Source organism: Phragmites australis, chromosome 3 (assembly GCF_958298935.1).
Source record: "Phragmites australis chromosome 3, lpPhrAust1.1, whole genome shotgun sequence".
NCBI classification, from domain to species: Eukaryota; Viridiplantae; Streptophyta; class Magnoliopsida; order Poales; family Poaceae; genus Phragmites; species Phragmites australis.
Window position 1 is genome coordinate 15,393,412 of NC_084923.1, and position 21,077 is coordinate 15,414,488.

At 43.3% G+C, this 21,077-nt stretch overlaps 1 protein-coding gene across 2 annotated transcripts; it reads right to left on the reverse strand.

Annotated features, from left to right (window-relative positions):
* Positions 1 to 959: 959 nt before the first annotated feature.
* Positions 960 to 12,940, reverse strand: LOC133912379 (inactive glucose-6-phosphate 1-dehydrogenase 4, chloroplastic). 2 transcript variants are annotated; one of them, XM_062355073.1, is made up of 12 exons: positions 12,794 to 12,940; positions 11,813 to 12,023; positions 11,277 to 11,533; positions 11,071 to 11,165; positions 10,243 to 10,357; positions 9,924 to 10,129; positions 9,659 to 9,767; positions 9,534 to 9,574; positions 2,226 to 2,346; positions 1,920 to 2,119; positions 1,400 to 1,600; positions 960 to 1,326 (listed from the first exon to the last, which is right to left on the reverse strand). In XM_062355073.1, the coding sequence occupies exons 1-12, from the start codon at positions 12,875 to 12,877 to the stop codon at positions 1,086 to 1,088; spliced, it is 1,881 nt and encodes a 626-aa protein (XP_062211057.1). In that variant the 5' UTR covers positions 12,878 to 12,940; the 3' UTR covers positions 960 to 1,085. The 2 variants fall into 2 exon arrangements, with proteins under 2 accessions (XP_062211057.1, XP_062211058.1); XM_062355074.1 differs by having other exon boundaries at positions 11,813 to 12,016; positions 12,794 to 12,925.
* Positions 12,941 to 21,077: the final 8,137 nt, after the last annotated feature.

Consider the following 21,077-nt stretch of genomic DNA (forward strand, 5'->3'; position numbering starts at 1 on the left):
CCAACAGTTCCCCGAGAGCAATTGCAAAAGAAGACAAAGTGTAGGGAAAAAACTGTCTATTCTTTATTCATCTGTTTTTTTATGTTACAATGAGGGATTGAAAAGTACCAAAAAACCAAAAACCCCTAAAAGTTGAACTCCAATCCTACTAGGATTCGAGACGGACCCACTTCAATACGTAACCTGTTATGTTTCCTAACAGTAACTACGGGCTTTTCATAGTGTTCAATATGACTACTGGAACCGGCGCTGTGCATTGTCTCTGCCGTGTCGCGGATCAAGGTCAACAACAACTTCTCCAACTGCTTCACCACAATGACGTGATCGACACCTAACTCCGAAAGCAAATTTTATAAAACCCAATCATACAAAAGACGATATCTCCTACGATAACGTATATTCACTAACTCTACCGATCCTACTTGGTACTCTGCCGGGTCAACGAGGCTACCGATCCCGAAGTCTTTGTCGATAACGTCCTTGCTGTTAACGCTGGGGGTGGTCACCTGACCATAATAGGCAGCTATCAGCAGCAGAACATGCACGTACTCTGTGACCTGGTCAATAACATGCCATCCTTCATGGTACCACATCGTCCTGCCTAGTGCGACAACCGACAAGGTTTACACTCGCTCATTCGCATCGTCCTGCCCCGTACATTTCGAAATTCTTTAATATAAATGTATCTGGATGCCATATATAAATTATGTAAGAATAAGGAGCCTTTTTAGCCCTAAATCTTAAAAACATGACATTGCTTGCCAAATATTGCCATGCTTCGCGAAAACTACGGCATATGATCTGTTGCAAAATGTGGCAAGCAAACAATCTATACCGTACTGTGCACGTGCATGTCTTTTTCATATATACTGGTCTGTGCTTAAGTTTTATATATATTTGCCAACTACGGACCGGAATCGACATTGCTACAGGTCGGTCTAAAAAACATTGCTGCAGACTAGGAAAGAAACCATTTTTGAATCTCCTAAAAATGTATAGATCAAGCCTTGTTACACATCATTCAACGCGATAAAACAAAAATGGAAGTGAATCTCACACATTGAGCAGTTGTGCCGGGTATCAACTCACCAGTCATCATCCCATCGTACCCCATGTTTAGCAGCAAGATAGTAAGCATTGATAGGTCCTTTATCCCCAACCTCGTAGAGCTCAGGAGCTACTCTGTTTTGATCGATCTCGTCGATTATTGGAGTTAAAACGTTCCATGCAGCAGCTAATTCATCACTGCGCATGAAAAGATGACTGTCTCCATCTAGCACATCCAGAAGAAGATGCTCATACGAATCTGGTACCTCAACCTTGTACCTACAAAACATAAATCATGATTTAGTTTCAGCAATCTAGATAGATCATAAGGTGATTCATGTGATCTCCATACTTGTCCCTGTAAAGTAGGTTGAGCTCTGAAGCATCCAGTTGGAGCCCAAGTCCTGGGACTTTATTGTTAACTTTCAACAGAATGGCTTCTTCAGGTTGATCACGTAAAACCAGCTCGTTTGTGTCAAGATCTATGTCATGGCCAAAGCGTTCACGGTAGATATTACCAGGGACATGGCGAAATTGAATTCGAATCTCAGCTCTGAAGAAAAAGAATGATTAACAACCTTCAGTTATGCATGATGGAGTTGTCAACTAATATTCTTTCATAAATGAATGGTAATCTTGCAAAATTTATTAATAAGGTGCTCAGAATAGGATGGAGTACTCAAAAATAGTTGATAGAGCAGTGCAAGTTCTATGCATATAAACCATTTTCTACTTCTACTTTTGGAAATTTAAAGGTATAGGAACGCAATAGTTTCATAATAACACAATGCTACAATGAGGTGACTGAAATCAGAAATGAACTAGTGAGACATTTGCTCAGAAATTATGGAACTCATTAACATTGGGTGTACCTATTCTTCATAAGCCCCATGCCTGTCCTGATCAAAAATGGTACCCCATCCCAGCGTGCATTGTCAATGTACATAGCAGCAGCAAAATAGGTTGGTGTCATGGACTTTGTATATCTGTCAACTTTACCGGAGGTGTCCTTGAGTTGACCAAGAACAAAATCCTCAAGGTCCACTTTCCGAATTGACCTGAGCACCTTCACCTGCACACATAAAGTTCTTATAATCCTGTAACAAGTGTCAGCATTTTCTAACTTCTAGGATAAGTAGTGCACGATTTCCTTTGTTAAGAGGATTATACTGCCTTACCTTTTCATCTCGGATATCCTCTCCTTCAAGACTTACAGGAGGTTCCATAGCAAATAGCGCTATTGTTTGAAGAATGTGACTGTGCACTATGTCACGGATTATCCCATAATTTCCAAAGTATCTGCAAGGGCATATGGTTGTGAATTAAATTATCCAAAATGAGAATGCCAAGAAATGAACACATTTTCAATAAAAAAACTAAGAGAAATGCCATCTTGCTATTACTAATTGGAGGCTCCTTTTCAAGCCTCCATGAGACGTGCTAGAAAAAAAAATCCTAGAAATTCTCCAAAAAAAAAAACATCCGACCAACAACTTGGGGGACTGTAATCATCATTGACAACACCTTTGCCATTACGAAAAAATTAACTCAAAGTACCCCTAATACATGCTTCTAAATTACCCACCTATGCCATTATGAAAAAATAACCCAAAGTACCATAATACCGACTTCTAAATTACCCACATCTGCCATTATGGAAAAAACTAACCAAAAGAACCTAAATACTTTCTTCTAAATTACCCACATCTACCATTATAACAAAATTAACCCAAAGTGTAGTTGTATTGCAACATTCCATATGCTTTTCACCTAAACATTAATTTAGGTCTCTCTCGATTATATTGTTAGGATAATCCTTGTGTTGTAGGCCGGTTGCTGGCCTATAAATATATGGTGTGAACCCCCCTATAAGGTGTGCCGAATGCACCAAATGGAAGCTCGGGATGAGCTTCATCCCTTTAGAGGTTGTCAGCAGTTATAGACTTTTGAATGTTGGAATAAACATCGGAAGTTGCTAGCAGCAACAAAAGCACCGAATGTGCTTCGTCGGATGTAATCCATCAGAAGTTGTTGGCAGCAAGAAAACTTCATGTGTTCAGTGTGTGCTCACATGTATGTTCTATCAACCCACCTCTCGCAGGATCCGAATCCAACAAATGGTATCAGAACCGACCCTTACGGTTACACGAGCTCGTGTGGGCCAGGGGCGCGGGCATAGGGTGCATGACGCGTGTAGGCCTTGAGTGGTCACACAGCATAGCATATGTGTCGGCACTGGACGTACGGATGTGTGCTAAGAGAGAATGTTCCTAGTCATTTGTCTAAGTGTGGGTATGTTTGTCTAAAGCCAGAGTTGATCAATCCCGGCGATGTCGGCTCCTACAAGTGGTGCGACTCTGAGTCCCAGGTGGCGCTTCAACCACCGTAGCTTCCCCATCGCTGCCGCAACGACGATTGCGACACTGAGACGTCAGTGGTCGCGATATGCTCGTCCAGCGGTGGTCAAAGAGGTTGGCGGTGCGTCGTACCAGATCCGCACACAAAGCAACTACGCCGACTGGAGCCTGCTCATGAAGGTCATGTTGCATGCTTGCGGCCTCTGGGATGCAATGGAGTTTGTCGATGCGGATTTTCAGGAAGATCGCATGGCGTTGGAGGCCATTCTCTGGGTTATGCCCCAGGAGATGATCGGCACTCTCGTTGTCAAAACAAGCATCAAGAGGGCTTGGATGCCATCACGTCGATGCGTGTCGACGACAATCGCGTCCACAAGGCCTCATCGCAACAGTTGCGAAAGGAATTTAAGGCAATTTCGTTCCGTGGCGATGGACGATCGTCTCTCTAGCCTCGTCACCAACCTCGCTCACGCTGGAGGAAGTGGCTGAAAGGCTGAATGCAGTGGAGGATCGTCTCTTCAGCCTCGTCACCAATCTCGCTCACGCTGGAAGAAGTGACTGGAAGGCTAAAGGCGGTGGAGGATCGTCCTTTCGATCTCGTCACCAATCTCGCTCACGCTAGAGGAAGTGACTGGAAGGCTAAAGGCGGTGGAGGATCATCTCTCCAGCCTCGTCACCAACCTCGCCACGCTCGAAGAAACAATGGAAGAACAGAAGGTGGTAGAAAGATATCTGCGAGTAGTCCCCAAGAGATTTTTGAGGATTGCTCTGTCCAGAGAGACTCTTTTCGATCTCTCGACGCTTACGCTGGAGGAAGTGACTAGGAGGCTAAAGGCAGTGGAAGATCGTCTCGATCCGGTAGAATTCCCTACCGTTGGTGGTAAACTCCTCACCAAGGAGCAATAGCTCACTCGCATGAAGGAGTGAAAGCAAGGCCAAGGGTCCTAGGTAGTGGAAATGCCCGTCGCCGTGCGCGAGCACCACGGAAGAGAAGGGGAGGCGACGGCTCGGATGGCAAGGAGGCCGCACGCAATCTCTCCCACAACAAGTGCTGCAATTGCGGGTGCTTTGGCCCAGCGAAAGGACGAAGAAGACGAGTCTGCGCTCCTGATGGAGCAGGTGTGCGCTCTTAGTGATGCACAGGTGCCACTGCCAAGCCACGTCCACCTCGACGAGCTGCGCACACAAATCCACCTTGGTACCAGCGACGACAGCGACCTCCTAGAGGGCTGATACTTCGACATCGGCACCACTAAACACATGATGGGTCGCCACTGTCTTCGCGAATCTCGATCGGTTATTGCTGCAAACAGTAAGTTGGCTGCTGTTGCGGACAGTAAGGTTACTGTTGCAGACAGTACATCGGCTACTGTCACGAACAGTACATCGGCTACTGTCGCGAACAGTACATCAGCTACTGTCGCAAACAGTACATCGGCTACTGTCGCGAACAATACGTCAAGGTGTCGTGGGCTCCGTCCATTTCGGAGATGGCTCGGTGGTCGACATCCGCGACTGTGGTACCATCCTGTTGGTTGGGAAGAACAGAGAGCAGAAGGCACTTTCTAGCGTCTACTTCATCCCACGGCTAAAGAACAACATCATCAGCGTGGGCCAGCTGGACGAGGATAGTTCCAAGGTGCTGATCGAGGCCAGCTTCTTGCGAATCAAGGCGATCCAAGTGGAGGCGGAGGTGGAGAGTAGTCGGGAGCTTCGCATCCTTCGCGCCAACAATGGCAGCAAATTCATGCGCCACTGTGTGGATCACATCGTCTAGCGACACTTCTCCGCACCGTACAACCCATAGCAAAACGGCGTGGTGGAGAGGTGCAATCAGTCAATCGTCATGACGGCATGCGTGCTCCTGAAACAGAGGAGCATGCTAGCAGAGTTTTAGGGAGCGGCGATGAGCACTACCGCCTTCCTGCTCAATCGCGTACCAACGAAAAGCCTAGATGGCATGATGCTGTTCAGCCAGAAGCCGACGGCGAACTTCTTGCGCATCTTTGGCTGTCTGGCATACGTCAAGGAGGTGCGACCGCATCTGCGGAAGCTTGATGACAGGAGCACGCCCTATGTCTCCATTGGCTACAAACATGGCGCGAAGGCGTACCGCCTCTACGACTCGAGCACCAAGTGCGTCCGCATGTCGCGAGGTGTGATCTTCAACGAGGACACTAGATGGAACTGGGAGGCAGATACCGCAGGGAGTGGCTCTGTCGAGCGACTTCACCGTGGAGTTCATGGTGAGTCAAGACCATCTCCCAGCGGCTAACAAGCTCACCTCAGCCGAAGGACGAACATCCAATGGTTCGCAGGGTCTGTGACAGCAGCGCCAGTGGATGTGGCATCGACGATGACGACGACCTAGTGGTACGGCGAGTGGTGAAGGAGATTGGCAAATTGGTTGCATACCCGACACTGATGCTTACTAGTCCCCCATGATGAAGGTCATGTTGCAGGCGCGAGATCTGTGGGACGCAATTGAGCACGACATCGACGAGATTGAGGAGCATGGGACATGGACGCTGGTGGAGCTACCGAGTGGACACCACTCAATCGGGCTCAAATTGGTGTACAAATTCAAGAAAGACGAAGCCAAGTTTGTGATCATGCACAAAGCCTGTCTCGTCGCCAAGGGCTATGTGTAGCAGCCAGACGTGAAGTTTGACGAGGTATTCTCACCTGAATGTGAAATCCGTGCTGGAGTCCGTCGAGAGTTCGTGCACCTGCTGCTGGTGCTAGTTGCCCAAGAGGTATGGCCGGTCCATCACATCGATGTGGAATCGGCATTTCTCAAACGGTGAATTGGAGGACAATGTGTATGTTGCACAAGCGCCGGGATTCGTCGTCGCTGGAGAAGAGCACATGGTCCTATGACTGCAGAAGGCGCTCTACGGCCTGCAACAAGTACCGCACGCATGGAATGCGAAGCTCGACAACACTTTGAGGGCTCTCGGCTTTGAGCAGAGCGCGCACGAACTTGCGACGTACCGACGCGGCCATGGTAACACGCTGCTGCTCCTTGGAGTCTACGTGGATGATCTGAACATCACGAGATCAACAGAGGAGGGACGGTTGGTCGACTACACACAAGGCTTAGGGGGAGTATTGTTAGGATAATCCTTATGTGGTACTGTTTGCAACAGTAACAAGGGTACTGTAACATAAGTATCTTGGTTACTGTAGCAAACCGACGTGCTGTATCCACAGTAGGCCGGTTGTTGGCCTATAAATATGAGGTGACCCCCCCCCCCTATAAGGTGTGCCGAATGCATCGGATGAAAGCTCGGGATGAGCTTCATCCCTTTAGAGACTGTCAGTAGCTATAGGCTTTTGGATGTTAGAATAAATATCAGAAGCTGCTGGCAGCAAGAAAATCATCGAATATGCTTCGTCGGATTGAAGCACCAAATGTGCTTCATCCGATGGAATCCATCAGAAGTTGTTGGTAGCGAGAAAACTTCATGTGCCCAGTGTGTGTTCTATCAACCCACCTCTTGCAGGATACGAGTCCAACATATGTCGTGGAGTCCAAAGACAAACTAAAAAAAGAAAGGAGATATTATATCATGGATGATCACACATATTAACGAATATCATGAACGTAAGGGAAAAAAAAACTTTGCGCAAGACTTTGATTCCGTAGAGGAATATAGTAAGAGAACATGTTCAATATATGCACATCAGTCGCCTCTAAATCCTAATTATATCATAGGTATTTCACTAAGTTCTATTTGTTATATATTTATTGTTGTGTAATATCCCTATAGTATAAGGGATTTTTTGCATATTGTCACATGTACATGTATATATACTGGTCTGAGACCTCCAGGGAATACAAGTTGTTATTCATAACATGGTATTAGAACTAGGTTTTTTTGAAGTTGCAACTTGTCCTTGTCTAGCCACCTGTCGTCTCTTCCGTCGGATTCCCATTGCCCGCCTCCCCCCCCCCCCCCCCCCCGTTGACGTCGCCGACTCTCGATCTCCAGTCGGCTGCTCTCTCTCCTCACCACCGCGGATTCCTGATCGGATCCGCTCCACTATGCTCATGTGGCGCTTTGATTCGGTGTCTCTTGATCTGCCCGCAACTGCTTCGGACTCCGCATGGCTGACGAGGGCCCAACACACCGTCGGATTCCCGTGCGCCTGCACCGGATCTGTGTTGCTTCTGTCTCACTGGCTGTCCGCGAGGACCCCCGCACCACTACGCCGCTTCGGTCTCAACCCAATGAGGACCCACACGCCGCCGCCCGCCCACATCCCTGTCCCCACTCGGGTAGCTCGAGTCATCTCCGAACCGCGCCTCCCCGACCTCTTCGCACCAACAGCCAATCCGGCTCGCCAACCACCACTATCGGCGCTTCCGCTTGTCTCACTGGCTGCCCGTGGGGTGGCTTGCCAACGCCTCCACCCGAATCGCCAGCCGCCCGCCGGCTAGCTCCCTCCACGCGCCTGTTCGCTCGATCTGTCTACGCTACAACTCATGTGTAGATAAGGCAATATCAAAAAAGAAAAAGAAAAAATTGCAGCAATTGCCACTTTTCTTTGCGCTATTGCCGCTTTTCTTTGCGCTCTCGCCATCGCTTGCCACTATTTCTTTGCGCTCTCGTCGTCATTCATCGCTACTAGCTATTGCTCACTGCTACTTTTGCACACCTACTGTCGCCCGCCGCTTTTTTTTTTTTTGCACTCTCGCTGTCGGTCGTCACTTCTTCGGATGTCATCGAGCATTATTTCAGTTCCTCGATGCTCGGTGATCTTTGATGGTGCCAACTAACAGGATTTCGTGCAGCATATGCGCATTCACATGCGTGGGCTTCGTCTTCGGGGTGTTCTCTCTGACAACGTTCGTTGTCAGCCTTTCCCTGATCTTCCGATGGAGCCCGTGCAGACTTCTATCGATAAAGGGGACAAAACAGCTATTGAAGCATCCACTGTTGCCTATGAGAAGGTTGTATTTGCCTATCAGGAAGCTTTGGAACTGTACCGTGATCAGTTGTCTACTTGTGCTTAGTGGATGGATGATGATGCTTGTGCCGCATCTATTCTGGTTGCTAGTGTGGAGCCCATGATTTCTTCTGAGATTGTGAAGTCCTCTACTGTCTTTCAGATGTAGACTTATTTTCATCAGACCTATAAGCCTTCAGGGATGCTCTCTATCTGTCTGTTATTCGCCACAAGCAGTCTCTTCAGCAGGGTGATGCCACAACTGATGTGTTCTACACTCAAATGTCGGCTATGTGGCGTCAGTTGGACTCCCTTTGTGTTGTTGGTTGCCGCTCTATCAGTGCTGCTTGGATGTACGTTCTGAACATGATTTTTGACGCTTTTACGAGTTCCTGACTCGTCTTTGTCTGGAGTTTGAGCAGTGTCGTGCTCAACTGCTTGCACATCATCCTCATGTCATGCTTGTGGATGCCATTACAGAGCTGCGCTCAGATGAGACTCGTCTGCGTGGTTCTGGATTGCTACCGCTTCCCTCAGTGTTGGCTGTTCGTTCACCTGCTGCGCTTACTCCGTCTACACAGCCACCTGCTCCTTGTTCGACTCCTTCACCTTCTATGGTCCCTTCAAGTGGTGGTTGTCTTCGACGATCCTCTGGTACTTTTACCTCGACTACCTCTTCGACCGACACTCAACGGGAGATTGTGACGCTGCTTCGCCGCCTAGTTGCTACCTCTGGCTCTGCACCGATAGGTTCTACTATCAATATTGCCCGAGATCCGGTGAAGCATGAGCTCACCAAACATATTGGTGTTGATGCCTCTTACACATGGACACAGGTACATGATTAGGTGATTTCTCTTCAGTATGTTCCTTCCGAGCTTTAGTCGGTTGATTTCTTCACGACGACACAGAGTATAGCTTAGCACAAGTTTTCTCTCTAAACTTAGTGTGGTTGATCCTCCATGAGTTTGGAGGGTGTTAGATATATATATGCTCTTTGTAATATCCTCAAGAGTATAAGAGGTTCTTTGCATATTGTCACTTGTACATGTATATATACTAGCATAAGGCCTCCAAGGAATACAAGTTGCTATTCCTAACCCTATTAACCATGTATTTTATATATTTCTAGCCCATGCAGGCACATGGGTTGACGGACTAGTAGCATTAACTCACCTCCCTTGTATTTCAGTTGCTGTTTCTTCAGAAAAAATGACCTGTAATAATTCACACACATAACTACACAAGCGATGTATATACAAAATTATAAAACATATGCTAAAATGAGCCTTGAGGTGTACCTGCACATTCCGTATGTAAGTCCGACTCCACAAAGGTTCGAACACCAAATTAGAAAATCTCAAGACAGTTAGATTTTCAATCAGATCCTTCCCTAAAAGGTGATCAATTCTGTGGGGTACAAAAACATGTAGCAATAACAATGTGTCGAGTACTTCAAAAATTGCAGTTAAGAAAAACAGTTACAAAGCTTAGTAATTTGACAATCCATTCATTCAGAAAAGGGAAGACCAGCTAAGATTAGAAGGATAAAAGATGAAATGTTACCTGTAAATTTGCTTCTCCTCGAATCTTGACAGCAGAGATTGTGTTACCCGGTGTGAGGACAAACCGGTAAAGCCAAATGGTTTCTCAATAATTATCCTATTCCAGCCTTTCTTCGTTTGGGCACGGTCAGCTAGTGACAATGCTACATCAAGAAGTGCCTCTTGGGGAACAGCAAGGTAGAATATCCTGTTTGCTGCATGAGTACCCTTTGTAACAGAAATGGAAACTAATAAACCTTTCTGTATGGAATTTCAAGTTCAAGTATAAAACATGAATATGCTCCAAATAATTCAAAAACAGTTATGTGATCAAGTTCTACCTCTATATGTGCCATCCTGGAATTTAATCTCATCATCCCATCTTTGTTGTCATGTCCGGCATCTATATAATATGTCCTTTTAAGGAACTCATTTAACTTGCCATCACAGTTTTCGCTGCATTTACAATAAAAATCAGCATACATTCTTCTTAGTTTTGCAAAGCCTTTTTTAAGGCAGAGAAGGTATGTTATCGTCAGGCACTAACATAACAGAAAAAGTAGCCAACATTATCATAGAAACAGACCAAGCTGAAGTGCCAATAATTGAGGTTGGGAATACAGTGAACAACATGTAGGAGGAACTACGTGTGCTATTAATAGAGCAGAAATAGGCCCAAAATTCGTGTCCGAGAGGACTCGAACCTAGGTGGTCTAGGCGTACATCCACCCATGACCAACTGAGCTAGGCTCCACAGTGAAAACTTTGGAAAACAAAATATATCAGCATGATGCATAAATCAATGCTTTGAAAATCTTGGAAGCATAACAAGTTGGATGCAAAGTCAGACCTCCAAGTTGAGGCGCTAATACGTTGAAAACTTCGGAAGGAAAATATATCAGCTATGCATAAATCATTACTACGAAAACTTTGGAAGAAGCAAAATGATCTTGGTGTCAAGTGCCAACCAAAACCAACAGACATGGCCTAGTCTTAAACCATATGTTAAAGCTTAAGGCATCACTAGAATAGTTTGGCCACAACAATTCTTTATACTAATTTCAAAGCTAAAAAGGGTAATACTCTAGATACTAAATCCAGAGCTGATGTTTTCTCCAGGCAACCATCATGAAAAAAAAATTATATGAAACGTTGCCAAAGAAACATACTGGTGATCAACCCGGCAGGTCAAATTGGCTTCAATCATAGCTCTTAACCCTTCGTCTGTTAATTTCTTCCTAGAATACCCAAATATACCAACATTCTGCAGTATAAAAGCTGAAAGGTGTAACATGACAATTGCAGTCGCACAGACAAGGTACAGAAAGTAATTGAATTCAATTCTCCAGTAGCAGAAGTTATGCTATGTTCATACCTGAGGAAGAAAACCACTGTAATACAGAGCAAATAGAGCTGGGAAGATTTTATTTCTTGCCAGCTCACCGGTAGCTCCAATAACAGAAATGCAAAGAGATGGTTCACTGTCGGAGTGGCCATCAAACAGAGCAGACTCTTCCTTTCGCACAGGAGGATGCGTTTCAGAGGGGTTGAGTCCCAGATGCATTGAATTTTTCTGAACGGTTGAACTATCCAAAGTATCAGAGCTTGTACTGGCCATTTCACCTCCAGAATCTGCATAAAGGGGGGAACGATAAGGTGTTCGTGAAAGCATGAAGACAGAAGAAAATGCCCAATGAGAACTTTGCAACGATAATAGTATGAGAAGTTTTCTCTTGAGCAATTTTTTTATCGACAATGCTAATGCAAATTGAATGTAACTATCAAAGGTATGATGCAAATTAGTGCCAGCTGAACTGAGGGAGTCATAAGGCATCGAGCCAACAGTGACCGAATTATGATATGCACATGCAAAGCAACGGCACAATACATAACTAATTTACTGATACCAACCATAAGCAAGATGCACGCTCCAATGAGTTAGCTTTTCAGTCAGAGATGAAACCTCCAAGTAATCAGGACTTTTATCATCCCCTCGAGCATCTAGCTTTCTTTGAAGTTGCCATCCATGACTTTTCAATGCCTTCCGGAGCTTCAGCTTTGCAGCAATCCAACATCTCAGTCCACAAACTTTCGTTCTAAAACTGGCAGTAGGTCCTGCAACCTAAGTGCAGAAGCATTAGGCAGCGATTGATCAGCATATGAATGCGTCAATGTGTAGATACCAATTTATTGCCACTGCCTACAAAACCAATCTGTGATAAAATCTGGATCAGCTACCAAATGTAAAGAAAATTGTCTAAGATTTCAGCAGACCAACGCTTGTGCCTGGTAGAAAAAGGACACAAGCTTTATTCATATAATGACACGACATAATCAAAACATAGCACTCACACCAACACATAACATGATCATGACCGCCCGAGTGACAGATTGATGCAGTGAGTGTTCCGTCAATCAAGTAATTGTGGCTTATTAATCCAACACAACTCTCTATGTGCGCATTCCGTCAAACAGGTGATGGAGCACGATGACAAGGTCAAGCAAATAGGCGACTGAACTACCCCGACCCACTCACCCCCAAGAAACAGAAAAGGCGCAAAAGCATCAACTGAGACCCGTGATGGACACGAGAGTATTTTGGCTGGCTCTAATTCCCCCCTGGCGCCCAGAGGGCCAGGCAGGGTCACAAGAATCACACGCTCGCACGGGCAAGGCAAGCGCTCCGCTTACTGCCTCCATGAGTCCACAGGGCAGCACAACCACAGGCACGAATCAGTGTACCACCACCAGCACGCCACCACACCAGCGCCCAGAGATTCGTTATAAGGCATTTCATCGAACAGCTTACGCCCACGGCGTCGGAGGGGGGAAACCACCAGCCGCCAACCAGGCAGCCATACCATACCACGGGCGCACGAGACGAGTACTCACAGGGCTGAAGCGCGAGGCCGCCAGCGAGGGCTGCAAGAAGAACGGCGCCGGAGCTGCGGGCGCCGCCGCGGCGAGCCCTGCCATCTCTTGTCTTGGTGGCTTGGTGCTGCTGATTGCCTCTTGGTCTTACCTGCCCCCTTTGTTAAGTCGCGTAGACGAGCGCTAGACTACGGAAGTAGAGGCTGTTACACGTGTCAGTTTGTGGCGTGCAAAGTGGATAGCGACAGTAGAAGCTGGGCCTTTCGCTGCCCTTGGTGTTGACTTTTTTTTAGCCTTCTTAAAATTAATATTTTAATAACAGCCCGTCGAAATCTAAATTTTGAGAAACTAGTCATTTTTGTCACGCTAAAGTATCTAGCGTGACTCTCCAACGTAGTCACACCATATTCATTGATGTGACCAAAGTGGTCACGCTGGCGGAAACCCTGGTGCCTTAACACGTGGGTTCGATGTGGCAGCCTGAGTCACGCCAAATTGGTTGGCGTGACTCGGATGAACAGTATTTTCATGGATGAACAATATTTTCAGCGGTTTCAATTGTTCTCTTTCCGCTTTCTCTATTTGAGCAGTGGGGTTGCTGTACTCTAAAATTCATGAAACTTTTTCTATATATCCTATAATTCATGATGAATCCATTTTAAAAGGATTCACCTCAATACCCCATCTAGATTTTAAAATAAAAAACTCCAAAAATAGTTACTTTTAGAAATTCATAGACTTGATTTTGTACTATTGGATCAAGAGGTATCCACAAATATTATGTACTTTAGAAAAAATAAAAGAGTATACATCATTTACAATAATTTTCTATGCAAATATATAGGGAAATGCAATGGAAGCTCAAGTGCTACAATGCCATGAAGATCAATTCAAGCCACACCTTATAGAAGGAGTTGTATATTTTATAAAGTTTTTCCAAGTGTTTCCAGCTAAGAATAATTATCGAGCAGTTGACCACATATACATGATAAAATTCACAGGTCACACTGAGGTAATTGAATTCCCTGGTGCTTCTCCAACGTTCCCCAAGTATGCATATACTCTAGCATCCTTTGATACATTAAGGATCAGAATTGATTACACTAGAGAAATATCAGGTAACTATATATTCATTTATATATTACATCTACCATTTCTAATATACATTTTATCTATTGTAATATCATCATATAACTTTAATAAAATAACATATAATCTAACATTATACAGACACAATAGGACAATGGGTCTCTATTGAACCTGCTACAACAACTTATATCAAAGGTATTAAGAAGACAATACGACACCTCTACATTTCGGATGGAAAGTATAACTACATAAAATAATTTATTGTTATTTATATACCAATCTTTACTCTTTTTCATTTATTCTTTCTCTTTAGTCTACTTATTTAAAGTTTATTAGTCCTCCTAAAAATCATGTGTGTGGTTTGGCTAAAACATATTTTGAACTATCCATACAATAAATTTGGTATGGTTTAGACCACAAATGGCAATTCTTTTTGGCTCCACAAGTCACCTAAGTATTATTGTTATAGAACAAATTGTAACATATACCAACATTCAAAATTGAATAATTCAAATTCTACGACTCTATTGGATGTGCATGTTTGCAAATAGTACATGTACATGTTGCATTAAGCGCTGGCAAAATTGTGAGGAAAACCGAACATAATTGCTAATTATTTAGAGGGCGTTTACAAGGTTAAATAGTATGAAATGATAAAAATGCATATAAATGGAGCATTGTAAAGGAACTCACTTTTTCACCAAGTAATCTAGGGTTGGAAATAATTTTAGAAATTATTACGCCATATGAGAGGAATATTAGTGAATTTTCTCAGATTTTTAGGAATTTATTTGAGGTCTTAAAAATTACTAGAATTTCTAAAAGTAACCATTTTTGGAGTTTTTATTTTAAAACCTAGATGGGGTATTGAGGTGAATCCTTCTAAAATAGATTCATCATGTATTATAGGACATACAGAAAAAGTTTCATGAATTTTAGAGTACGGCAACCCCACTGCTCAAATAGAGAAAGCGGAAAGAGAACAATTGAAACCCTGGAAAATAGCCATGTCGAACCCACGTGTAAAGGCGCCGGTGTTTCCTCCAGCGTGGTCACTTTGGTCACGCCAATGAATATGACGTGACTACGTTAGGCAGTCACGTCAGACACTTTGGCATGACAAAAGGGTTAGTTACTGAAAATTTAGGTTTCGACGAGCTGTTATTAAAATATTAGTTTAAAAAAAACTAAAATAAAAAAAAAGTCTTGTACTGACACTTGACTGCCAAGGCACAGTTTGGATTTTGGAATGCAAGAAAACGCAGAAAATCAAAGTCACATACAGTGAGCTCCACTTCCGAAAGTCCGTCCAACACGTGACAGCTTTCGTGTCACTTATGGCGATTTCGTGTGGATTCCACGGTCATCCTTGGCGGTAATTCTTGCCGCTCAAATCCAGGATTCAAAACCACAAAAACATGCCTATATACCTATTCCCATTAAAGTAGACAGAGTTTTCACCCATACGATTCCACTCTAGCGACCCATTTCAACTCAATCCTAAGTTTTACTCTGTTGTCAAATCTGAAACCTTTGGAAGCCAAAATCCCCATTTCTGGTTGGAATACTCACTAAATCTCCAAGCCTTTCACGTGTGCTAGGTGCGTGAATGTAAAATCTTGTATCCCTAGCCTGAGCGGAGTTTGGAGGAGGCTGTGTTGGCGGGGGGATGGAGGCGGTGGAAGGCCAACTGCAGAAGCTGCACTTATCGAAAGCAGAGAAGAGGGGTTTGAAGCTAAGCCGAGCAGGTGCAGCAAAAGGAGGGAAGATAAGTTTCTGGGCTATTGAAAAGTTGATATCGGAGAGACCAGCATATTTGGATGCCGCAACACGGACCCTGGGACTGATTTGGTGTCCCATGGGTGGATTGGAATGCAAGGATCTAGGTAAGAATCACTATATTTTTTACTTTTTCGCAATAAAGGAGTAAAAAAAGAGCTCTTAGGGATGGTCCTTGGAATTTTAATAAAGATCTACTAGTAATGGAAGATTTGTGTCGAGTAAAACACTAACAGAGTATGATTTCAAGTTTATTCTAATCTGGGTGAGAGTAGAAAGATTACCTTTGGGCATAATAGATAAAGAGTTTGTACAGTAATAGGGGAGCAGATCGGAGAAGTTCTAGATGTGGATACATATGAGAATAATTCAGCTAGAGGCCAATACTTGAGAATCAAGGTGAAGCTGGACATTACTAAACCCCTGATGAGAGGTTTTACCTTACACAGGGAGAGGGAGGAGGAAGAGGAACAAACCAGGATGATTGAAGAGAGAGATAAAGAGAATGGAGAAGAGGAAAAGGAGGCATTATGGTGCAATTTCTCCTATGAATATTTGCTGGACTTCTGTTATAACTACGACAATATTGGACATGGTGAAAAACATGTTCAGTTATGAGGGAAAAGGGAGAAAAAAAGACCCTTTGGACCAAACATGCGTGCTTTCCCAATGACAAAAAGGCTTAGTGATGAAAGGGAAAGAGAGTTCTAGAAGAGTAATAGTTCAGGGAGTCAGGGAAGCAAATTTGGCAATGATGCACTATCCTGGAGAAAGGAACCAGTGGAAAAGGTAGCAAAAGGGAAAGAAAACAGAGAAGAGGAGGAGAATGAAGTCACAAGCCCAATGAAGACATCAACAGAGAACCGGGAAGAGATGATCTATGGTAGGAAGCTACTGTTTGAGGAAACAAAACACCAAATGCAGAGGTATGAAAACAAGAAGAAGGAGAAAATTGAATCTGCAGTTCAGATTAGTGAACCAGAATCAGAAGAAAAGGGAATAAAGATTGAGAAGCAAAGGGCGATTCAAGGAGCTAAACACAATGAACATATCATGCAGGAACTGATAAATGAAATGAAGGTTAAGGCTCATGAGGAGATAGTAAATATCCAGAAAGAGGAAAAGGCTAAGACAATAAATAAAAATGATGAGAGCATACCAGAGGAGTCAAAGAAGGTTAAGGTAGGATACTAGAAAAAACGTGAGCGTCACAACATCAATCAAGAGCAAGGCATGGTGGGGAAGGTAATAAAGAAAAGAAGTGCTAGCAAAGTTGGCTTTAAAGAAGACAGAGATCTCACAAAGAAAACAAGAATGGAAGTAGATGGTCTAGAAGAGAGGGAAGATGAGGAACAAAAAATTGCAACTGAACTTGTGAACGTTAGGCTGCAGGGACAACCCGACGAATCCCAATGAAGATAATAGCATGGAACTACCGGGGATTGTGTAATGGCCCAGCAATTCGAGGGCTTCTGGATCTCCAGAAGCAGGAGGACCTAGATATCCTCTTCTTGTCTGAAACAAAGATGGATGAGAAGAAGATTAAGCATTTTAAATGGGGTGTTGGGAATGAAGGGAGTCATGATCAAGGATTGTCATGGGAATAGTGGAGGATTGGCTTTATTTTGGAAAAGGAATGTGGATCTGGAGCTGTAGAACTATTCCAAGTACCATATTGATGTGGAGGTGATCAAGAAAGACAAATTTAGATGGCGGTTCACTGGAGTTTATGGAGAACCAGCCAGCGACAAGAAGGAAAACACATGGAAACTTATGAATATCCTGAATGCACAACGTGATAGGCATTGGCTTTTAATGAGATTCTTCACAGTTATGAGAAAAGGAGGGGAATGCCGAAGAACCAAACCCACATGGATAATTTCAAGCATACTCTTGAATTGTGTGGTCTTCGAGATCTGGGGTATGAAGGTGACAAATACACTTGGAGAATAATAGTCATTCAGTTGAGAGATTTGTAAAAGAAAGGTTAGACAAAGATGTAGCTACTCAAAATTGGTGTGACAGATTTCCCCTTTTCAAAGTGGTGAATGGAAATCTGAGACACTCATACCACAGACCAGTCATTACCATAGATGAGAAAAAACTTACATGGAAGACAGGAGGGCCACGATTCAGATTTGAAGCAAAGTGGTTGGAGGAGGAAATTTGTGATATGATAGTGAATAACACCTGGAATGCAGCTATAAGTGATGGAGTGTGCAATCTTGCGCAAGGCCTCCAAAGGGTAGCAAGAGAACTCCAGGATTGGAATACAAATGTACTAGGGGATCTCGAGAGAAGAATTAAAAAAGCAAAGCAGGAACTAGAGGAAATCAGAAGGGAAGACATCTCTCAGCAGCAAGTGTCAGAGAATTTTTCCTTTGAGAAAAGCCAAATAACCTAGCAACGACTAGACACCTATTGGAGGCAACGCTCCCACGTCAACTAGCTTAAATCAAGTGATAGAAATATTAGTTATTTTCATGCTTTTGCCTCTGAAAGGAAAAAAAATACAATTCATAGTTTGAAAAATGATAATGGAGATTGGGTGGAAGGAGAGGAAAACCTCAAAAAGCTAATTTCTATTTATTTCTCCTCTCTGTTTGTAGCAAGTGCAAAGGGTAGCGACATGGAAGTTTTGAATTGTATTCATCCAAAGGTGGATAGACAGATGAATTCTATTGTATGTGCTGACTTTTCTGAAGATGAGGTGAAGGTCGCATTGGATGCCATTGGGGACCTAAAGGCTCCGAGTCCTGAGGGCATGCTAGCAATTTTTTTCAAGAAATTTTGGCACATAATTGGCAAGAAGGTCACTCAGGAAGTGCTCAACGTATTACGTGGAGGTGAAATACCAACGAGATGGAATGATACTTTGGTGGTCCTAATTCCCAAGATGAATAAACCAGAAAAGCTGAAAGATCTTTGGCCAATTAGTTTATGCAATGTGATATACAAGATCAACTCCAAGGTGCTTACAAATCGGCTGAAGGTGATTCTCCCTGAAATAATATCCCCTAATCAAAGCGCTTTTGTACCAGGGAGAATGATCTCCGATAATATTCTGCTAGCATATAAATTATCTCACTTTTTGCAGAACAAGAGAAATGGGAAAGTCTGTTATGCAGCACTCAAACTTGACATGAGTAAGACCTACGACAGGGTAGAATGGAACTTTCTCGAGAATATGATGTTAAAAATGGGTTTCCAAGAAAGATGGGCCAAGCTCATAATGAATTGTGTTATTACAGTGTGCTATCAGATAAAGGTTAATAATGACACAACATATATTATTACCCTAGGAAGAGGTTTGCACCAAGAAGATCCACTATCACCATATTTATTTTTGTTATGTATAGAGGGTTTCTCGGTAATGCTGCAAAGCAGAAGATCAAGGGAGATTACAGGGGAACAAAGTATGCAATAGAGCTCCAAGTGTAAATCATCTCCTGTTTGTTGATGATTCTTTACTTCTGCTCAAAGCAGATGAAGGAAATGCTATGGAAGTGAATCGCATCCAAGAATCATATATTGCGTGTTCAGGCCAGGTGATAAACAAAGATAAATCTATCATTATATTTAGTAAGAATACTCCTCTCCTAAAAAGCAAATTGTGATGTCAACTTTGCAGCTAACAAGTGAGGCTTGGACTGAAAAATATTTGGATCTACTGGTTTACTTAGGAAAATCAAAGTCAAAGGCTTTTGCATACTTAAAGGACAAAGTTTGGAGGAAAATACAAGGGTGCAAAGAGAAAAGGTTGTCAGCTGCAGGGAAAGAAATCCTAATAAAAGCAGTCGCCCAAGCAATGCCAATCTTTGCCATGGCATGTTTTGATTTAACAAAGTCTCTATGTGACCAAATGAGCAGGATAATATGCAGATACTGGTGGAGTCAAATAGAATAAGGAAATAAAATACACTGGATTGGTTGGTCTCAATTAACTCAGCCAAAAAAGATGGAGGGCTAGGATTTAGAGACTTGTATGCATTTAATCAAGCCATGTTGTCAAGACAGGCTTGGAGATTGATAAATTGCCCTGAATCCTTATGCGCTAGAGTTCTGTTTGCAAAATACTATCCTAAAGGTAATTTGATGCGGGTGAAGAAAACAATGGGCATGTCCTACTCATAAAGAAGTGTGGTGAAGGGAGTGAACCTGCTAAGAGAAGGAGTAATATGGAGGGTTGGCAATGGTGAAAACATAAACATATGGCGGGACCCTTGGACCAAAGGGCTCAACAAGAAGGCTAATCACAAACTGGGGGCACAACTTAATCCAGAAAGTTTTAGAACTAATAAACCCAGTTGAGGGAGATTGGGATATAGACCTGGTAAAGCAAACTTTTTGTGAAGAAGATGCAAATACTACCGTACAAATTCCATTACATGAAGACCATGATGATTTCATAGTTTGGCGCTATGATAAAAGGGGTCTCTTTTCTGTGAAATAAGCACACAAGGTGGCAATGGATGTAGAAGCTCATAAATCAAGCCGAGGAATGCCATCCTGTTCAAGTTCTTCAGATGGTCAGGCTATGTTCCCATGGAAGAAGATATGGGGGCTTTCCCTTCCAATAAGGTACTACACTTTCTGTGGAGAATGGCAAACCATAGCCTCCTTTTCAGACCCAATCTGAGAAGAAGAGGAGTAGAAGTTGATGAAAAATGTCCAGTATGCTATAGAGTTAGAAGATGGTGGTCACTATTTTTTCAAGTGTAAACCTGTTAAGCAACTTTGGCGTGCAGCACAAATGGATGATCTTCGTGCAAAATGGCTGATTGTATCCACCCAAAAGATGTGATTTTGAACATCTTAAACCTCGACAACAACTTATGTTCCAAGGTATGTATCTTAATATGGTTGTGGTGGTATGAGAGGAATAAAGCAAACAAAGGTGATAACATAAGAAATTTAGATGAACTTTTGAACTGTTTTGATACACATGTAAGAGAATTCTCAGATTTTTTGGAAAAAGAATAATCTGCAGAAACCGTTAGTGAAGTGCAGTCATTGGATACCCCCACCTCAAAAGTATATCAAAGTTAATCTAGATGATGCTTTTAATGAAAACTTGAATTCAGGAGGGTGGGGCTTTATCTTTAGAAATTCAGAAGGTGTTGTTGAAGCGGCGGGAGCAGGGAGATTACATTCCATTGCTGATGCAAGTTGAAGCTATAGCTCTCCTTCAGGCAATCAAAAAGGCAAATGATCTGGGTTGTACAAATGTCATCTTTGGGACGGATGTCATGACCCTGAAGCAGGCTATTAATGGAGATGATTATGATTCTTCGGTGAATGGTGCCCTTTTTAAGGAAGCAAAGTACTTGTTAAGCCTGCATTTTCTTTCAACTATGTAGTTTGGTGTCCCAGAAATTGTAATAACACTACACATGTTTTAGCTTCTTATGACACAGGCTTGATAAATGAAAGTCAA